This window comes from Typopeltis vanoorti, chromosome 24 (assembly GCF_054136105.1).
Source record: "Typopeltis vanoorti isolate ZY-2024b chromosome 24, IOZ_Tvanoo_1.0, whole genome shotgun sequence".
In the NCBI taxonomy this organism is placed as follows: Eukaryota; Metazoa; Arthropoda; class Arachnida; order Uropygi; family Thelyphonidae; genus Typopeltis; species Typopeltis vanoorti.
Window position 1 is genome coordinate 81,707,485 of NC_143572.1, and position 21,188 is coordinate 81,728,672.

The 21,188-nt window shown below is 35.4% G+C and overlaps 1 protein-coding gene and 1 long non-coding RNA gene across 2 annotated transcripts in view; both read right to left on the minus strand.

The window, feature by feature from the left end:
• The window catches only part of LOC150093465 (uncharacterized), a 57,673-nt gene extending 49,247 nt beyond the window's left edge, over nucleotides 1-8,426 (minus strand). The window contains exon 1 of the mRNA XM_090413626.1: nucleotides 6,513-8,426. Within this exon, the coding sequence (XP_090269752.1) occupies nucleotides 6,513-7,924 (1,412 nt within the window). The 5' untranslated portion in view covers nucleotides 7,925-8,426. The remainder of the gene's footprint in view (nucleotides 1-6,512) is intronic.
• Nucleotides 8,427-8,428: 2 nt separating this feature from the next.
• LOC150093466 (uncharacterized) overlaps nucleotides 8,429-21,188 on the minus strand; it is a 32,468-nt gene continuing 19,708 nt past the window's right edge. Inside the window, exon 3 of the long non-coding RNA XR_016550409.1 lies at nucleotides 8,429-9,657. This is a non-coding gene — a long non-coding RNA (uncharacterized LOC150093466). The remainder of the gene's footprint in view (nucleotides 9,658-21,188) is intronic.

The following is a 21,188-nucleotide window of genomic DNA, read 5'->3' on the forward strand; positions in this document are numbered from 1 at the left end:
GTTGTTTAAGCCTAATTCAACATTAATATACATTATCTCATAAACATAAAGACATTCCTGATTTCTCGCGGAATTTCTTACAGACAATTTTGGTATAGGCAAGATATAGTCAAATTGACAGCAATATACAGCTCTTTGCTTTATATCCCCTCGGTCTTCCCTTGTGCGCATTAGCGCATCTCTCAAAAATGGTAACGTATTGCGTTCTCAGGTCTTAGAATTCTTCACTGTTATCACTTATTGACCTTCGGACATGACGATGTCATTTTTGGAATGTTTTTTGAAATTCTATCTAAATCAATTCTTGAAATTCTTCACAATTTTTATAATCAATCTTACTAATTTAACATGAGTTAATATCGCTACGTCCGCGCTGTTAGCTTAGTGGTTATGCGCTTCGCAACCGCATGCCTGGGAAAGGAGTGTCCTCGATTCGACTCCCGTCGCCGACGTGAGGAACTTAAGGATTTTTCTCAGTCATAGCCAAGTTAGCCGGTCTTGCGCGTGGACAACGGGGTTTCTCCCCAGTTTATCTGGGTTTTTCATTCTACAAGCAGACAAACCGGCCACGTGAACACACAAGCTACAGTCATGGGATATAGTGCAGCAGGGAAGGCAAGGAGAAACCACCTTGCTCATAGTCATTTCCCTATATGGTGTCATACATAGCTACCATTAAACAGCCAAAGGTTATAACTAACAATAATATCACTACATGATGACGTGATGATCCACATTATTTTAACAAAGGCTCGTTACAGTATAATCATCATCAACTTCCTGTACATCCCTTGAGGGTTTACATCATTACTAACTTCCTATCTACAATTTTCCTCCAAATCAACCTATTAACTGTCAAGACGTTATCGGATCTCATATTTCTGTCTTCTAAGGCAAGTTTTACAGTATCAATCCATCTATATCTTGGTCCTCTTGTTGGTCTTTTTCCTGCCAACTTGTTTTTCTAATCTTTTCTTTCCCATTCTGTTTAAGCGTTAAAGAGCTGACTATACTATCTGATATAAGCTCTGCTAACGCATTCCTGAATGCTGACAATGTTAATTTTTTTCCTAATATCCTAGTCTTTAATATGATATTGCCATTGACGGAATCTGATTATGCCCATAATCTTTCTGAGGACTTTCATATCTGTTGTCTCCAGGTGAAGTGTTTTACTTCTGGTGCAGGTCTCAGATCCATAAGTTAAAATTGGATTGAACACTGTCTTGTATACAGCTAATTTAGCGTTTTATAATTTCTCACTTAATCCATATTAATGTATTCAATTCGCTTCTTATCATACCATCTTTCTTGAATCTGTTGTCTATTTCCATATTTAATTTACCAACTTCACTAAAATCGTGTCTAAGTAGCTGAAATGTTTCACTTGTTCCACAGGTTCTCCATTCACAATGAAGTTTTTATTTTCTATGCTTCAGCCTATTTTCATTTTCTTTGTCTTGGTATTGCTGACCTTGATACCAAATGTATTACAACAGTTATTCAATTTAGTCAGAGAATTTTGCAGACTTGCAGCAGGTTTGTTTTGAAGTATAACATCATCCGTATAAAGCAAAGAGCTGACGTTAACATATCCAATTTTGATATAAATTTTAACCATCATAACGACCATTATGGATCAAATATGCATTCCCATACGCTTCGTATCCATCATATATTTCAATGTAATATCAATGGTATTACAATTTTAATATGCACTTCTCATCCATGATAACCTTTTATTTTTATATTCAGTATAGATAATGAATAACAGAGGAGATAATTTACTTCATTTTCTAACACCAGCTTTAACATGAAGCGACCATCTTCCTGTATTTCCTTCTATTCTACCTGCTGATTTACAACTCAAATAGAGACTATTTCATGATATAATACTCCACTGACACCATATAACCGTATTGATCAGCTTCTCTCTTGGCACTTTCTCATATGCCTTTTCCAGATCTACAAAACTTAAATACAGAACTTCGTTATATTCAGATGATTTCTCAACTACTTATGAAGTGACATTCTGATAGTGACAGCCTCTATTTGACCTGAATCCAGCTTGTTCTTCACAAAGGTTTTCTTCCGCAATCCTTCTCGACCGTTTCTCACGTATACTAACGAACATAAATCATACCAGGAACACTCAATAGAGAAATACCTCTGGAATTCTCACATTCAGTTTCATCTTTCTTTTTATATGTGGGTACTGTGAGTGATCTACTCCAATCATCTCGAATTCGTCCTGCTGTCCAGACTTTCTGAACTATGCAATGCAGCCACTGTAAGACTTTTATATCTCCATACTTGGGAAGGTTGTTCTCAGTCAAGAAATGGGTAAGTTGAGAAGGTTGTTCTCAGTCAAGAAAGGAGTAAGAGCTAGGTTTTTCTCTCAGAGAGTAGTGAGTGAGTGGAATAATTTGCCCTTAGGGGTTGTGGGTGCATCTAGTGTAAACGAATTTAAGGGAAGGTATGATAGCTGGGGTTGGGTATGAGTCCTTGACTCCCTGGATGGCTCAGATAATAATAATATTCGAGTATTTCTGGTCAAATCTCACTACTCTGCCTTCCCACTTTTCACACCTTTTGATGGCTTTTTCTACTTCGATTATGGATATGTATTCGTGACTGCATGTCTGTTGAGTGTTTTTAATCATTGCTTGTTTCATTTAGCGATATTTTCAAATATAATTAATACTTCAAGGATATGTTTTTTTGCCAGTTTTCATATTCCCTTTATCATCTCCAATTCATTTTACAGCACCCTTTCTCCATTTATGAGCTTTTTCAACCTCCTGAATATCTTGCCAACTTCTTGATGTTTATCTTCTGTTCTTCCCAAGACTTTTGTTTAGCTTTCTTACATTGGTCTCTGTATTCTCTAAGAGCACAAGCTGACTTAATTGCCAGGGAATTTCGATATGCGTTCTTCTTTTCCTTCACTGCCTATTTAACTTCCTGTATCCACCATGCAGTTCGGATTTTTCTATCCTTGAAGACAACCTCACAAATGTCTCTCTGAATAAATCAATTAGTGTTTTCTTCTGCGGTTTCCACTGAATCTCCAAGGTTTGTTTCCTGTTCATGAAGTGTTTCATTTTTTCTTAAATAATGTTTATATATTTTAGTCGACAGTTCACATCTCAGAGCTGCTCAAGTTTCATTCGCATTAAAACTTTCTTACATGTCTTCTTTTCAATACGAAATTCAATTTTATCCTGCTCAATATTAACTATGATCATTTGCTATTGGAAATCCTCTGTAAACTGTGGGGTGCCCCACAAGGGAGAAAACATCACTATCAACCATAACATAGTCAATGAGTCTTTTCTTATTTCTTGACTCTTTCCTCCATGTGAATTTGTGCACATTTTTATGTTGGGACATTGTGTTAGTAATAACCAGTCCATGTTCTGAGAAAAATTCCAACAGGTATTTGCTATTATTATTAGCTTTGCTCTTTTCTCCTAATTTTCCCAAAATATTTGTATGTCTGACAATCATTTCCTACTCTGCTATTTAGATCCCCAACTTTTCATTTTTCATTGTGTCATCTGCTTTCTCTAAAGCCTGAAAAATTCCTCCGATTCTAAGGTAGTTTAACCTTCTCAGGGACGGTAGGCACTAACATGAATGTGTTCCTTACTGCATGCCTGTTGAGTGCTTTTTTCCATTGTGCTATCACTGCTTGTTTCTTTTAGCAATTTTTTTGAAGTGATTACTCCATACTTCAAGGATATCTTTTTTCGCCAGTTTTCATGTCCCCTTTGGATGCTCCTTTTCTTTTATTGTAATTGCCTGAATATAACATTTTTATTTATTGTTCAGAAAGATCACACCAGTTTTTATTTTATGTTTAAGTGAATCATATTTTGTCGATCTGGTTCTTATTTAATTCCTCATCTAGCTTCATTTCTTTGCCATTTAAGGTTCTTATTTTAATACTACCGATTTTGAACTCTGATGATGTGGAATTGGTGTGTTTTATGATTGGTTCTAGTAGCTGAATTTTAGCTGTTTGTTTTGGTTCCCTGGAGAAAACAATTAACTGAGCGATGCAGCAGCCTGCATGAAATTCTGTCATATTGTACCATCATTGTACTTGTGGTTTAAGCCAATAAGAATACAAAATGGTCGACTAAATCCTAAATTGTCAGCCCATCATTGTTTGTTCAGTATCCAGGTAGATATCTAACAGGATGCACCACAAGAAGGTGAGGAATGGACATTAGGGGAGAAGTCCTGGTCGGTTCTCCACATTCCTTTAAAGGCTATGTGAAGGTCTTCTCTCAAGTATATGGCTTTGACCCTTAACAGCCCTTCATTACAATATTATTACAAAATTTAATGATACTGAAGGAATTTAATGGGAGATATTAAGTTGTTTGCTGGTAATGCTAATTTGAGATGACAAGAATAAATAAAATAGACAGAGTTTTTTCAGAATGACTTGAATAAGCTAACTTTCTATGAATATTACAACGGAATTTCTTTCAATGCTTCAAATATGTGGAGTTGTGTACTTTCATTTGAAATGGTTCAAACTGTATACACTGTATTCCAATGATTTTCCAGAAACCCTGTAATTTGATTTATGAAACATTCCTGGTTTATTAATAACATAAAATACTGTGTACTGGTATTAACAGTATATCACCATAGCAGTTGAATATAGGGGATACGGCAAGACGACGTGAATTCAGTTACTTAGAGAGAGGTGTCATTGTGGGATGACACATCGGTGGCATTGTGATTGGGACTTTCTCTCATCACTAGTGCAGGAAAACACCTATGGTGCTTTTACATCCTCTTGAAAGTAGAGTGTTAAAACGGGTGGCATGCAAAAACAGGTTTCAATCATTTTATAAACTTGGTTATTTTACTCCTAATCCCAAGTAAGCAAATAGTTAAGTTTGTGCCTGAACGTAGTTCAAGTATAAATGTAGTGCAACACCAGGATAACTCATTGTAAAGGTAGGTAATGCTCTGATCACTATTCTTGATATTTCCCATAATGTAAAACACATCTCACTAAGAGATGTACACTACAATACATTATGGGTGGGGTCACTACCCAGACCGGTTTCAACCTTTATTGAGGTCTCTATTAAAACCTTGGTATTTAGGGTCTAGCTACTCACTGAGGAGAGCTCAAAAAAAGATTGAAACTGGTCTGGGTAGTGATCCCACCCAGAAAAAGTCAAGGAGGAAGTACAGGTCTTATTCGAAAGTAGAGAATCGAAAATTTGCACGATTACTTTAACTAATTTGCTTCTTTAGAATGGCATTTCAGTTATATCCCCAGAGACACATTGTCATATCCGAAACCTATTTATTCTAATTTTTTAAAAAGCTTATACATTAAAATGAGTATTTGTTAGAAGCAATTATGTTTTTAAAATATTCTCACAACTTTACAAAAATAACTGCATTTTATTAAATTTCCGAAAGCGAACATCACCAGAAATTCCTCAGCAAATACAATTTGTAATCACATTATATGCATAATAAATTTTCTGCAAACCAAATGAATACAATTCTCATTTCACACTAAATTAAAAATAATAATAATAATGAAAATAATAAAACTAATCAACTATAATTTTATTCATTTAAAATGTCCTTTGATATTTATGATGAAAAAATCTAAAACGCATATATTGAAGTTGCGTACTAGCTGCTGCTGTTTCCGAACTTTCATTACTTTCGTGTTCTTAAGTAGTCTGACAGTCTTTATACATATGAACTTCAAAGGATGAGGGATAGTGTGGCTACACTTAAAAGGTTTGGCAAAACTTGTCATGGTTACTAGACATTAGCATGTAGAAAATTCACCCGAGAATTCTCACAGAAAAATATAATCAGTGATCTGAAATATTTTTCATCTTGCTATGCTCATGCGAGAAAAAAGAAACTCTTCAAACACTCCTTTGAAATGACTTTTTGTTCTCTTTTCATTTAATTAAACATGCGAGGAACCGATCGAATACTTTAAAAAAAAGAAATCGCAGGTAGTCAAAAAACAGTGTATCCATTCCTTCAAATGAATTTTATTTCGAAATTAATAGCAAAAATTATGCAAAGAAAAAATAGGGAACCCTTGAATTGACTTCGGAAAATCCCTGCTAGTTTTCAGCAGGTTCCTGATACTGCACCTTTATTCAACGTATAACATTAACGTCTACAAGAGTTCAATTTTTGTGTGATATTAAAACCCATTCAGCTGCCACTGTTTTCATAAATTTACGATGAATTTTCCTTCAATCAACGCAAGTATGATCATTTTAAAACTCAAGTGTCACTAGGAAAAGGAGCGCTCCTCACCAAGGTATGTTATTTTCGGGAAAAAAAAAAACCAATTCACAAGCAATACTTTAAGTTAAGCTTTAAAGGACGACTTAGACAAATGGAATTGTATAATTGTGCATATCAAATACCACTCATTAGCTATGTTGAATTCTTCAGTGGGTCACCAGAGATTCATTAAACGAGAACGTTTTCAGCACTTTGGATAAGTGAAACGGTTTCCATCAGTATGTATTCTTAAATGTCTCTTTAGACTCGAACTGTGTGAAAACCTCTTTTTGCAAATTTCACAAAGAAAAGGTTTGTCACCAGTATGCACTCTTAGATGACTTTTCAGATTCCAACTAACTGAAAACCCCTTGTTGCAAATTTCACATAGAAAAGGTTTCTCACCAGTATGAACTCTCAGATGTTTTTTCAGACTCGAACTAATTGAAAATTTCTTGTTGCAAATTTCGCATAGAAAAAGTTTCTCACCAGTATGCACTCTTAGATGTCTTTTCAGTTTCGAACTGTTTGGAAACCTCTTGTTGCAAAGTTCGCATAAAGAAGGTTTCTCACCAGTATGAACTCTTAGATGACTTTTCAGACTCGAACTAACTGAAAACTCCTTGTTGCAAATTTCACATAGAAAAGGTTTCTCACCAGTATGAACTCTTAGATGCTTTTTCATACTCGAACTGATTGAAAACTTCCTGTTGCAAATTTCACATAGAAAAGGTTTCTCACCAGTATGCACTCTTAGATGTATTTTCAGACCCCCACTCTTTGAAAACTTCTTGTTGCAAATTTCACATAGAAAAGGTTTCTCACCAGTATGAATTCTTAGATGTTTCTTGAGGTCCGAACTGACTGAAAATTTCTTGTTGCAAATTTCGCATAGAAAAGGTTTCTCACCAGTATGGAGTCTTAGATGAGTTTTCAGACCCGAACTATATGAAAACTCCTTGCTGCAAATTTCGCATAGAAAAGGTTTCTCACCAGTATGCACTCTTAGATGTCTTTCAAGCTTCGAACTGTTTGGGAACATCTTGTTGCAAATTTCGCATAAAAAAGGTTTCTCACCAGTATGAACTCTTAGATGTATTTTTAGACTCAAACTGTTTGGAAACCTCTTGTTGCAAAGTTCGCATAAAAAAGGTTTCTCACCAGTATGAACTCTTAGATGACTTTTCAGACTCGAACTAACTGAAAACTCCTTGTTGCAAATTTCACATAGAAAAGGTTTCTCACCAGTATGCACTCTTATATGACTTTTCAGACTCGAACTAACTGAAAACTCCTTGTTGCAAATTTCACATAGAAAAGGTTTCTCACCAGTATGAACTCTTAGATGCTTCTTGAGATCCGAACTGACTGAAAATTTCTTGTTGCAAATTTCGCATAGAAAAGGTTTCTTACCAGTATGAACTCTTAGATGACTTTTCAAATCCGAACTGTGTGAAAACCTCTTGTTACAAATTTCGCATGGAAACTGTTTTTGTCCAGTGTGAATTCTTTTGTGCTTTTTTAGGTTAAACGAGTTGAGGCATTTTTCGTGACAGATTTTGAAAGCAAAGGAGCTATCTCTAGTGTGCCTTCTCATGTTTATTGTAGTCTGATTCAGGTGCATTTTGTTGCCTTTTATCGGAATGTATAGGCGAAAACCTAGGCTACCACAGGACAAGTGAAAGGATTCTCACGAGTATGCAGTTCGACGACTATACACACTCGGTCTGTCTGAAAACCTTGTTGGGAATTTTATTTTACATGGAATCAGTTTCTCTTTGATGTGAACTCTTTCGTAACTTCTCAGGTGACACGAACTGAAGAATTTCTTGTAACAGATTTCAGATGTAAATGAGTAATGTGCCTCTTGATGTGGTTTTTATGATGGAGAATATTGTTTGCCATGTATTTTACATGAAAAAAACTTTTGTTCATTCAGTACATGAAGATCTAGATACATGATAAAATGTGTTTTCTTCAATGTGAAATCTGAGATTTTGTTTATAGACATGATTTCCTACAAATTTTTCACACTGAAATGGCTTCTTTCTCATGAATCGCTCAGATGTGAAACAAAAGCTTTACTTTACCAAAAAATACTCTGTCACATATTTCACAGGTGAAAGGTTTCCTTGGCAAGTGAACAATATTTGGGATTTTACTTTCTGAGAGAGAGCAAATGTCTTGTGGCATATTTGAGATTAAATCAGGCTCTCACTCATGTGAAGAACATGTTTTAAGAAATGCCATTGAGGAAAATGATTTGTTTCTCACATCACATGAAGCATGCCTTTCTCCACTAGGAACTTTACAGATTCATTTGTGGTAAGCTGTATTTGTGCTCTGTATGTCTGCTAATTTAATTGGGAAATATTTGTAGTGTTCACAATTTCTCAAATTCAGCTCAAAAAGAACTAAAATAGGAAAACTTTTTTTTACTTCAGAAAAATGAAAATATTTCCAAGAATGAGCCAGTTTTATCTGTGTTTGAAGACAAGACTATAAGCAATATGTTATCTTGCATTTTTTCGCAATTGAAAGTGTTCTGAATCAAGAAGCACAAGTTTGCGTATCTTGAAATAATATTAACTTGAAAACCGCGTCGCATATTTCACATGTCAACAGATTTTCAGTGCACTTCACTGTAGCCTTGTGCCTCTTCAGGTGTGTAAACAAGTAAAAGGTCTTGCTGTAATTTTCACAAGAAAATACCTTCTTGACTGAGGGCATTTTCAGATGCTCTTGAAGATTTGCTGAAAAGAAATTCTTCTGGCATGTCGTACAGAAAGAATGCTTTTCCTTCTTCCACGTTCATTTTCTGATGCTTTTAAGGTCGTCACAATGATGAAAGTTTTCCGACATTTTTAGCATGACTGTTTACATCTGCAATCTGTTATTGTTTGATTGCTCTGAATTGTCTCGTGTGTTCTGATCTTTTGAAGGATTTGTGGCTTACTTTGCACATAGATTTTTTTATCCGATTGAATATGCATGTTCTGATGTCAGTTTAGATTATTCTGATAAAAAAAAATGCAATTTAGATGACGTACAAACAAAATACTTTTCCCGATTTTCATCTCTATTAAGATATTTCAATAGGAAATTTGATTGAGCCATCTTCACTGTTGCAGGAGAATTCTCATTGCTTTTTGAATTTGTGTCTTCAATTCCATTCTCATTTTGATGGTTTTCTATTATGCTTCTAGAAGTGGAACCTAATAAGAATTATTTGATTTTCATTTCAGAAATCCAGCATGAAATGTTTTCTACAACTTAAGTCTTCATACATAGATGCTTATCAGCTTGGTTTTAATGGATTAGTAGGCAAAATGTCTCATGCAGAACACCATTCACAATCTGTAAAGAAAAATTATGTAATTAATGCTAAATTAAAACTCCATTTAGTAAATAAAATATTCTCAAAATATTATCTAACATTTAATCACAATTAATATATGAATTTTCATCTAGAAATTTAATATTTGTAATGAATAGTTGAACAAAAACAACGGTAAAACTTTCATTGGAAATAACAGAGTATTATCTCTCTTAAAATGATTGTTTTAACAAACCTGATTTTCTTTGCCATATGCATCGTGGCAAAATAATAACTAAGCAAAGAGCCATGTGGCCATATTATATTCTGAAGATGTCCTCAGGAATAATTCTGAGGATGAATTAGATATGAACATATTCCTTGCACACATGGACACAGTAAAATAATGGTCAAAGTTTAAAAACCATTACTTCACCATTGTAAAATAACCCTTTGTGAGTGAAAGCAACATAAATATATAAGGATATTATCTGAGACATATGCAATTGATTAAAATTTCGTTTGTTTTGAAGTATTCAACCCCCTCCCCCTCGTTTTATCGAGCTGCCACCACCACTCATAGTAAATGTATTATAAATATCTACATTCCTCTAATCTCACAGTATGTTCACTTCACATTTGATATGATTGAAGATTTTCGTATTATTATCTATAAAGCAAAGTCATCAAAGTTCATTCTTCAGGCAATGTACTAAATGTGATTTTTAATAAAAATGAAAACAACATAACCTAGAAATTCTACAGCCCATTTCTGTTTTTTTTTTTTCCAAAATACAATACAATAAATATCTTGAATTGCGTTCTTCGAGAACAAATAAAATGTACAGTTGACTACACAAAATTAGCACATAAATTTCAAAATGGCATTCGTTTTCAAGGTAATGCAATATTCAAGTGAATAAAGTATGCAAGGTTCTCTTATTTTGTCCTAGCATTAAAAATTGTGCAATAAAAGGAAAAAAAAAAATTTCTATATTTTTTTGTCTATCCCATATAAGTCCAGTTAACCAGCATGAATCAAGAAATCACGTTTCTTGTTATTGGCAAATGAGACGCAGCAATAATCGGAATTCTCTTCAGCATGAAGGTTTATCGCAAGTTCAAATGAACATGACGTCCACATTGCATTTCTTATACCTGTTCTTTCAACAGAGCACACATCGTATCCAGATTTTGCTGGACGTATATAGATGCTCTGACCTGTTGGGAGGTTAACATATATATTTTTCCAAGTACACATTTTTTAATAAAAAACAAAATGTAAAAAAAAAAAAAAATACAAGTGGTTCTCACTTTACGAATTCCTGCTTAACGAATTTTTATCTGTATGCATTTTTTGGATTGGAATTTTTATTTTAAATTCTGTGAGGTGAAGGAAATTAGGAGCATGTATGGGGAAATATGCATTATATAATGATGTACTTCTCTAAATCCTACCCACACTTCATCATGACAGAGTGGTGAACAGGAGATGTAGGTGACGTATGTTGGAAGCATGGTCTTCCAGAAGGGCCAGCCTAGGCATGAAGGCTACATCAATATTCCCTGATAATGTGGGAAGCGTCTGGTGACTGGACTAGCAAACCGTCACTGGACGTAAAACAATACTGTTCAAGAAACCAAGCCAAATATGAATCAGATGGAAAACATAAAAGGAAAAAAATACGATATGCAGTAATAAAACTAGCAAAATGGAATGTAAGAGCAATTAATGGAAAAGAGGAAGAATTCAAGAAACAACCCAAAGAAACATGAAAATATGCAGCATAACAGAAACAAAACAAAACAAAAAAAGGAAATCGAATAATGAAAAATAGAACTGAAGCCGGAGTACAATAGCAATACATAAATAGTTAATATTAATAGTCAGGATAAAAACATAGAGGTAAAATGAATAGTATATGCTCCAGAAGAAGGAAGAAAAGAAAAACAGAAGCTATTCTATGAGGACCCACAACAAATAGTACAAGAAATAAAAAAATTAATTATATCATCATCATCAAATTCCTGCCATGTATCCTCAAGGGGTGTACAGGATATGATAGTACTACATGAAAAATAATTACATCATTATTAATTTCCTATCTACAATTTTCCTCCAAATCAGTCTGTTACTTGTTAAGACTCCAACATTATCAGATCTTATATTTCTATCGTCTAAAGCACTTTGTACCATATCAATTCACCTATATCTTGGTCTTGCTCTGGGTCGTTTTGCTGCCAACCTAGCAGAGAACACTTGTTTTGCTAATCTTTCCTCACCCATTCTGTTTAAGTGACCACACCACCTCAGATTAGCTCTGCAAACACATTCCTGGATGCTAACAATGTCAAGTTCTTTCCTAATATCCTTGTTTTTAATATGATATTGCCATTGATGCCATCTGTTCACGCCTATAATCTTTCTCAGGACTCTCATATCTGTGGTCTCTAGTCTTTGGTCAAGTGATTTACGTCTGACCCAGCTCTCAGATCCATAAGTTAAAACTGGTTTGAACACTGTCTTGTATACAGCTAATTTAGTGTTCCGACTAATTTCTCTCTTATTCCATATGAATTTATTCAATTGACTTCCCACCATACCAGCTTTGCTGATTCTGTTGTCTATTTCTATATTTAATTTACCATCTTCAGTAAAAATCGTGCCTAAATAGCTGAAATGTTTTACTTGTTCCACAGGTTCTCCATTCACAACACAGTTGACATTTTCAATGATTCTGCTTATTTTCATTGTCTTTGTCTTTTTATTGCTGACCTTCATACCATATCTCTTACAACAGCTATTCAATTTAGTCACAGAATCTTGCAGACTTGTAGCAGATTTATTTAGAAGTATAACATCGTCTGCATAAAGCAAAGAACTGACATTAACATCTCCAATTTTGATATCATGTTTAATACCACTTTCCTTCATAATGTGATCCATATAGATAATGAATAACAGAGGGGATAATGTACATCCTCGTCTCACACCAGATTTAACATTAAACCATCTTCCCGTATTCCTTCAATTCTAACTGCTGACTTACAACTCAAATAAAGACTAAGTATTGCTAGATATAATGCCCCATTGACACCATATAACTGCAGCGTATTGAATAGCTTCTCTCTTGGCACCTTGTCATATGCCTTTTCCAAATCGACAAAACTTAAATACGGATCTTTGTTATATTCCCATGCTTTCTCGACTATTTGTCGTAAAGTGAAGATCTGATCCTGACAGCCTCTATTTGCCTAAATCCAGCTTGTTCTTCACCAAGCTTTTCTTCCCCAATTCTTCTCAACCATTTCTCAAGTATACTTGCATAGATCTTGCCAGGAACACTCAGTAGGGAAATACCTCTGTAATTCTCACATGCAGTTTTATTTCCCTTTTAATATATGGGTACTATGAGAGCTCTACTCCAATCATCGGGAATTCGTCCCTCTGTCCAGGCTTTCTGAACTATGCAGTGCAGCCACTGTAAGACTCTTATACCACCATACTTCAACATTTCTGGTCGAATATCATCTACTCTTGCTGCCTTTCCACATTTCCAGCCTTTGATGGCTTTTTCTACTTCAAGTATGGATATGTATTCCTGACTGCATGCCTGGTCAGTGTTTTTTACCACTGTGCTGTCATCACTGCTTGTTTCATTTAGCAGTTTTTCAAAGTAATTACTCCATACTTCAAGGATATCTTTTTCTCCCGTTTTCATGTCACCTTTATCATCTCTAATTCCTTTTACTGCACTCTTTCCTCCATTCTTAAGCTTCTTCAACAACCTCCAAAATATTTTGAAACCTAAATTAATTATAATGGGTGACAAATGCAAGAATAGGATATATACCAATAAATGAAATTATGCAAAGATTTAAGGAAGAAACAATAATCCATGAGCACTGATACAATTCTGTGGAAATAAAAGTTAAAAATAAAGAATACATTTTATCAGGAAAAAAAAAAAACAGCATAAAATAACATTTGGAAACACGAGAGAACAGGGATCAATAATAGATTATATCATATGCAATAAAGTAATACAGCCATCAAAAATAGAAGATATTACAGTGTCAACATCAGAAGAAATTGAAGTAACCATTACCTGCTAATATGTAAACTGAGACAGGATTACATATGGGTGAGTCTTTGGTGAATGATATGCAGTAATAAATAGCATGGGAGTGATTGGGAGTCAACAAAATAAAACCACAAGTGGCCTAGAAGAAACGGGATGTCGTGAGTGTGTGTGTGGGGGGGGGGTAAGTAATAGTGCGTTCAGTAATGAAGCTGGGAGAGTCAGGCTGAATAGCGTAGAAAATGAGTCCATGAGTGATGCTTGTGTGGACTTGAATGAAGTTAAGAGTGGTAAGATATATCGTGATTCTATAATTAAGGGTATGGCGAGTGGTTTGCATGAGGAGTGCTTGGCTGGTGGGACAATAGAAAGAGTGGCTTTAGCAATAAAGAGAGGGAATGAAGCAGGCAAGATGATAGTTATGGTGGGTACGACTCACCTGAGAGGTGGTATAAATTGGGTAGGAAAAGATTTAGGAACATCGTTAGATATTGTGAATAGGAAAAGTGTCAATGGGAAGATAGTGTGTGTGTGTGTGCTGCCTCGTTTTGACAAATACGAGTTAAGTAGATGAGCGATGATAAATAATGATATGATTGCAAGAATGTGAAAAAAAGAGGTCTGGAATTTGTTGATGTTTGGAGTGTGTTTGAAGGAAAAAGACAGTTGTATGCTAGAGATGGACTGTATCTTAACATGGAAGGACATAAGTGATTGAAGAAGTTACTGTTTTCTGAACAAGTTGAAGTAATTGGGCAGGGAAACTAATATTGAAAAGGTTGAGTGCAAGAGAGAGAAACTTTAGCACTGATTGTATATTTATTGATCCTTATACACAGAATAAATTGCAGAAGAGAGGGGATACAAATCGGCAATGGACTACTGAAATTAGTGACTTATATATCAGTTCTCTAAGCCAGTACAAGATCTAGAGGGCATCTGCAATTTTTGTATACAAGAAGAAATTTTTGTATACAATGCAAGAAGCATTCGAAATAAGAGAGAAGAATTTCTGGCATTAGTCAGTGCAATCTCACTAAAAGTTATAGGCATTAGTGAAACTTGGCTGTCAGCAGAAGATGTGGTCACTGGAATTGAATGTGATGGGTACAGTATTTTCAGGGAGGATAGAGAAGATAGAACAGGGGGAGGAGTACTGTTGATGATAGCTAATGTGTTGCAGCCAAAGAAAGTAGTATATCAAGATGATAGACATGTGAATGAGAGTTCATTTGAAGCAGTCTGGTGCAAAATAGTGACCAATGCAACCAAATATACAGTTGGATGCTGCTATAGGCAAGGGAGTACAGGGGGAGACATTGAATTCATGCATCAGCAAATTAGTGCAGGCTTAGTGATTATTATGGGGGATTTTAATAACGGAGATATCAATTGGAAGGAAGAAATCATGTAGCAAAAAGGAAATGGAGTTCATACATCTTCTACGAGATAATTACTTGCAACAGCACATAACTGAAGGGACACGTGGTATGAGAGTGTTGGACCTGGTTATTGGTTCAGAGGTTATATGCATAAATAAGGTGTCCTCATTAACTCCAATTGGTGAAAGCGATCATGTAGTATTGACTTGGGAGGTTGCAAAATCTGTGGATTTTTCTCTTAAGAAGGGGTATATACGGAACTACAGGTTGGGCAATTATAACAAGCTTCGGAGTGAGCTTGCAGCCATCCCATGGCAGAACATATTGCAGGGGAAAGATGTTAGCAGTGCATGGGATTAAATCAGCAGGTATCTGAGGAAAGCAATATCAGATTGTTTCCCAATGGTCAGGAAGTTAAACAAGGCAGGCATTAGATGGATGAGCAGTAGTATCGAGCTTCATCTGCAAAAAAAGAAAATGTTATGGAGAATTTACAAGGAGAAAGGCGATCAGTACACCCATGAGCAGTACAAGGCTCAAGCTAGGAAGGTTACCAGTATAGTAAAAAAGCTAAATCAGATTATGAGAAGATCTTAACCAAAGAGATCAAGGGTAATCCCAAAGAGTTCTTCCGCTATGTAGCAAGTAAGAGATAGAATGCCTTTGGAAGGATAACTTTAGTGGGTGCTGATGGTATTGAGGTGACAAAATCAGATGTAATAGTCGAGTTACTGAGTGATCACTTTTCAAAAGTCTATCACCCAAGTGAGGATATCTCTATACCTGTAGCAATAACTAATGTGAGAATTGAAGCTAAAGAATTAGAGGTATTTAATATATTGCAAAATTTATATAAAAACACAAATAGGCTTAGATGGAATATCAGCTCGGGTGTTGCATGAATGTGCAAATGAATTGTCAATCCCTCTTACTTGGATATTTAATTTAAGTTTGAACTCTGGTATGGTCCCTAGGGAGTGGAAGTTAGGCAAAGTGGTTCCTTTGCATAAGGGTGGCTCTAAAACTGCGGTAGTTAATTACAGACCAATCACCATCTCAGGAGTAGTGGTAAAAGTATTGGAAAAGTTGGTTAAAGACAAAATTCAAAAATGGGTGGATCAGAATATGATACTCTATAGAGGCCAACATGGTTTTGTTAAAGGTAGATCCTGCCTTAGCAATCTATTAACTTTTCATAATAGAATGACATCTGAGTTGGACAAAGGTACTGGCTACACAGTGGTACTTCTGGATTTTGCTAAGGCTTTTGACAGGATACTCCATGGAACACTGTTACACAAATTGAAGCAGATGGGAATGGATACTAAATTGGTGATATGGATAGGAGAATGGCTCAGGTAGAGATGCCATAAGGTGGTGTATGGAGGAGCTGAGTCCAGAATGAAGCAGGTGACCAGTGGTGTGCCTCAGGGCTCTGTGCTTGGGGCATTGTTGTTTAATTTGTATATAAATGATATAGGAAATGGCTTACAGGGAGATATTCAGTTGTTTGCTGATGATGCAAAGTTGGGTAGTGCAATAAAAAATCAAGCTCTAGTTGAAAGTTTGCAAGATGATTTAAATAAGCTGGTAGAATGGGCAAAAAATAATGGATGTCAGTTCAATGTGGAAAAGGGTAAAGTCATGCATTTTGGGATTAAAAGCTTACCAGCTGTGTACTACAAGAGATTGATGAGGCTAGGGACTTAGGGGTGTTAGTAGATAGGGAGATGAAGTTCAGAGGACGCATTGCTAAGGTGTCCAAGATTGCACATAGGATTATTTGGTTGTTGAGGAACACACTGACATCCAGAGATAAAGAGGTTATTATTCCCCTTTATAAAGCATTGATACTTCCACATTTGGATTACTGCTCAGTTCTGGTCACCTGGATTCCTTGAAGATGAGGAGGCTGTGGAGAGGGTTTTGAGAAGAGAGTGACCAAGTTGGTGAGTGATGTAAAAAATGCTCCCTACATTGATAGACTGAGAGCTTGTGGATTGCAGAGATTTGGTTGATAGGCAGAGAAGAGGGGATATGACAGAAACGTTTAAATTACCGAAAGGTTTTTATAGGATTGATGCAGGGGAAATGTTTCAGCTGTGTGATAGTGATGGAAGAACAAGAGGTCATCCCTGGAAATTAAAGAAGAGTGTGGTTAACAAGAGTGTCAGAACAAGGTTTTTTGCCTGGAGGGTGGTGAATTAGTGGAATTCATTGCCTGACTTAGTTCTGAGCTCTTCGCCTGTAAATGAATTCAAGAAGAGATATGACAGATATTGTTTTGCTAGTTTGGGTCTCCGCGATGAGTCTACTAACTCCATGGAGATACCCGTAATAATAATAATAACCAGACTTTACAAGAAATAGGTGAAAATAAAATTTAAAGAAAATCAGCCCAAAGGTGAAATAAAATTTAAAGTGGAATTATTAAAAGAAGAAAGCATAAAAACATTATACTACAATAGATTAAACAAAAGTTCTAAGATAACTCACTAAGCAGTGAACAACATGTAGAAGATAAACAAAAAAATTTAATACAAATTTCAATGAAATAGCAACAGAAGTATTAGGGGTAAAAAAATAAATAAAATAAAAAAAATTAAGAATATGGTCTCCATGGTTTAATGAAGAAATAAAAATATTAATGAAAGAAAAATAAAATGAAAACAACAAAGGAAAATTAGAACTAATATAAGGAAATAAGAACAGAAGTTAATAAAAAGAAAATAGAAAGTAAAAATCAAATTTGGGAATCATATACAAAAGAACTTGAGTATGATTTTTATGGTATACAGAAATAAATGAGGAGATTTATTAACACACAAAAGAAAGAAGAAGCAGAATATATCACAATATTAAAAGTAGAAATAGAAGAATTAGAAAATTATTTTAGGGATGTTAAAGGGTCAGAGCTGTATAACAGAGAAGATAGCTCCACATAGCCTTTAAAGGAATGCAGAGAACTGACCAGGCCTTCTGACCTAATGCCCAATCCTCGCCTTCAGCTGGTGCACCCTGTTGGGTATATACCTGGATACTGAATGAATGAGGAGGAGTTGACAATTTGGGATTTAGCTGACCAAATTGTATTCTTATTGGTTTAAACCAAAATACAAAATGATGGTACGTGACAAAATTTCATGCTGGCTGAGGCGTCACCCGTTTAAACAAGGCCCCCATTGTTTTTGCCAGGGAACCAGGGCGAACAGCAAAAAGTCAGCTACTGGAACAAATCTGAAAACACACCCCAACTCAATATCACTAGAATTAAAGTCGGCACTATCAACATAAGAAGCCTTAATGGCAAAGAAATGGAGCTAGCCGAGGAATTAGATAAGTACCAGATCAACATAGTAGGGATGACTGAAACAAAAAAGACAAAAACTGGTGAGATCTTTCTGAGCAATAAATATGAAATGTTATATTCAGGCAATGACAATCAAGGAAAAGAAGGAGTAGCCATAGTATTCAACACTAAATATGACGCTAATCTTCTTGAATGACAGGCAGTCTCAAGTAGAGTGATGTGAGCAAATATCAGAATGGGGAACTGGACAATGAGACTTATTTGTGGCTATGATCCCACAGAAGGGTCTATTAAGGTAGAAGTGGAGTAATTTTTTGAGGCTTTAGAGAAAGCAACTCATACATTGAAAAAGGAAAAATTGGTCCTTGTTGGGGATCTAAATAGCAGAGCAGGAAGTGATTGTCAGACATTCAAAAATATTTTGGAAAAATTTGGAGAAAAGAGCAAAGCTAATAATAATGGCAAATACCTGTTGGATTTATGCTCAGGACACGGACTTGTTATTACTAATACCATGTTCCAACATAAAAATGTGCACAAATTCATGGAGAGAAGAGGCAAGGAATAAGAAAAGTCTCATTGACTAAGTTATTGCTGATAGTGATGTTTTCTCCCTCGTGCAAGACACAACAGTGTACAGAGGATTTGACATTGGAAGTGATTAATATTTAGTCTTGAGCAGGATAAAATTGAATTTATTATTGAAAACAATAACATGTAAGAAAGTTTCAAAATGAATAAAAGTTGAGCAGCTCTCAGATGTGAATTGTAGACTAAAATACACAAAGAATATTGAACAAAAAATGAAAGAGTTTGAGAACAGGAACCAAACCTTGGAGATTCAGTGGCAGGCATTGAAGAAAACCCTGATTGATTCAGCCAGAGAGGCAAGTGGTGAGGTTGTGTGCAAGCATAGAAAAATCAGAACTCCATGGTGGACACAGGAAGTTAAAAAGGCAGTGAAGGAAAAGAAGAAAGCATATCAAAGGTTCCTGGCGAATAAGTCAGCTTATGCTCTTAGAGAATACAGAGACAAATGTAAGAAAGCTAAACGCTATGCAAAACTAGCTAAACAAAAGTCATGAGAAGAACAGAAGATAAACATCAAGAAGTTGGCAAGATATTCTGGAGGATGTTGAAGAAGCTTAGAAATGGAGGAAAGAGTGCTGTAAAAGGAGTTAGATATGATAAAGGTGACACGAAAACAAGCGAAAAAGATATCCTGATAGTATGGAGTTATTACTTTGAAAACTGCTAAATGAAACAAGCAGTGATAGCACAGTGCTAAAAAACACTCAGCAGGCATACAATCAAGACTAGCATATCCATACTTGAAATAGAAAAAGCCATCAAAGGTTTGAAATGTAGAAAAGGAGCAGGAGTAGATGATATTCAACCAGAAATACTGAAGTATGATGGTATAATAGTCTTACAGTGGCTGCACTGCATAGTTCAGAAGACCTGAACAGAGGGACAAATTCCCGATGATTGGAGTCGAGCGCTCATAGTACCCATATATAAAAAGGGAAATAAAACCGAATGTGAGAATTACAGAGGTATTTCCCTACTGAGTGTTCCCGGTAAGAGTTATGCAAGTATACCTGAGAAACAGTTGTGAAGAATTGTGAAATAAAAGCTTGGTGAAGAACAAGCTGGATTCAAGCCAAATAGAGGATCAGATCCTCTAGTCAAGGATCAGATCTTCACTTTATGACAAATAGTTGAGAAACCTTGGGAATATAACAAAGATCTGTATTTAAGTTTTGTCAATCTGAAAAAGGCATGTGACAAGGTGTGACAATATTGAATAGAGAAACTGTTCAATATGCTACAGTTATAAGGTGTCAATGGGGCATTATATGAAGCAATATTTAGTCTTTATTTGAGTTGTAAATCAGCAGTTAGAACTGAACGAAACAGAGGAAGATGGTTTAATGTTAAATCTTCTGTGAGACAAGGATGTACATTAACCCCTCTGTTATTCATTATCTATATGGATCACATTATCAAGGAAAGTGTCATTAAACATGATAACAAAACTGGAGATGTTAATGTCAACTCTTTGCTTTATGCGGATGATGTTATACTTCTAAATAAATCCGTTACATGCTTGCAAGATTCCCTGATTAAATTGAATAGCTGTTGTAATATATATGGTATGAAGGTCAGCATTAAAAAGAGAAAGGCAATGAAAATAGTTAGCAGCATTGAAAATATCAACTGCATTTTGAATGGAAAACCTAAAGAAGAAGTAAAACATTTCAGCTAATTAAGCACAAGTTTTCCTGAAGATTGTAAATTAAATACAGAGATAGACAACAGAATCAACAAAGCTGGTATGGTAGGAAGTTAATTGAATAAATTTATATGGAATAAGAGAGAAATTAGTCGCAACAATAAATTAGCTGTATACAAGACAGTGTTCAAACCAGTTTAACTTATGGATCTGAGAGCTGGGTCAGAAGTAAAACACTTGACCAAAGGCTAGAGACTGCAGACATGATAGTCCTGAGAAAGATGAAAGATTAGAGGCATGAACAGATGACATCAATGGCAATATCATATAAAAAATGAGGATATTAGGAATGTACTTGACATTGTCAGCATGCAGGAATGCATTAGCAGAGCTAATCTAAGGGGTATGGACACTTAAACAGAATGGGCAAAGAGAGATTAACAAAACAAGTGTTCTCTGCCAGGTTGGCAGGAAAATGACCAAGAGGAAGACCAAGGTATAGGTGGATTGATATGGTACAAAGTGCCTTAGACCAGTGTTTCTCAACCTGTGGTCTGCGATG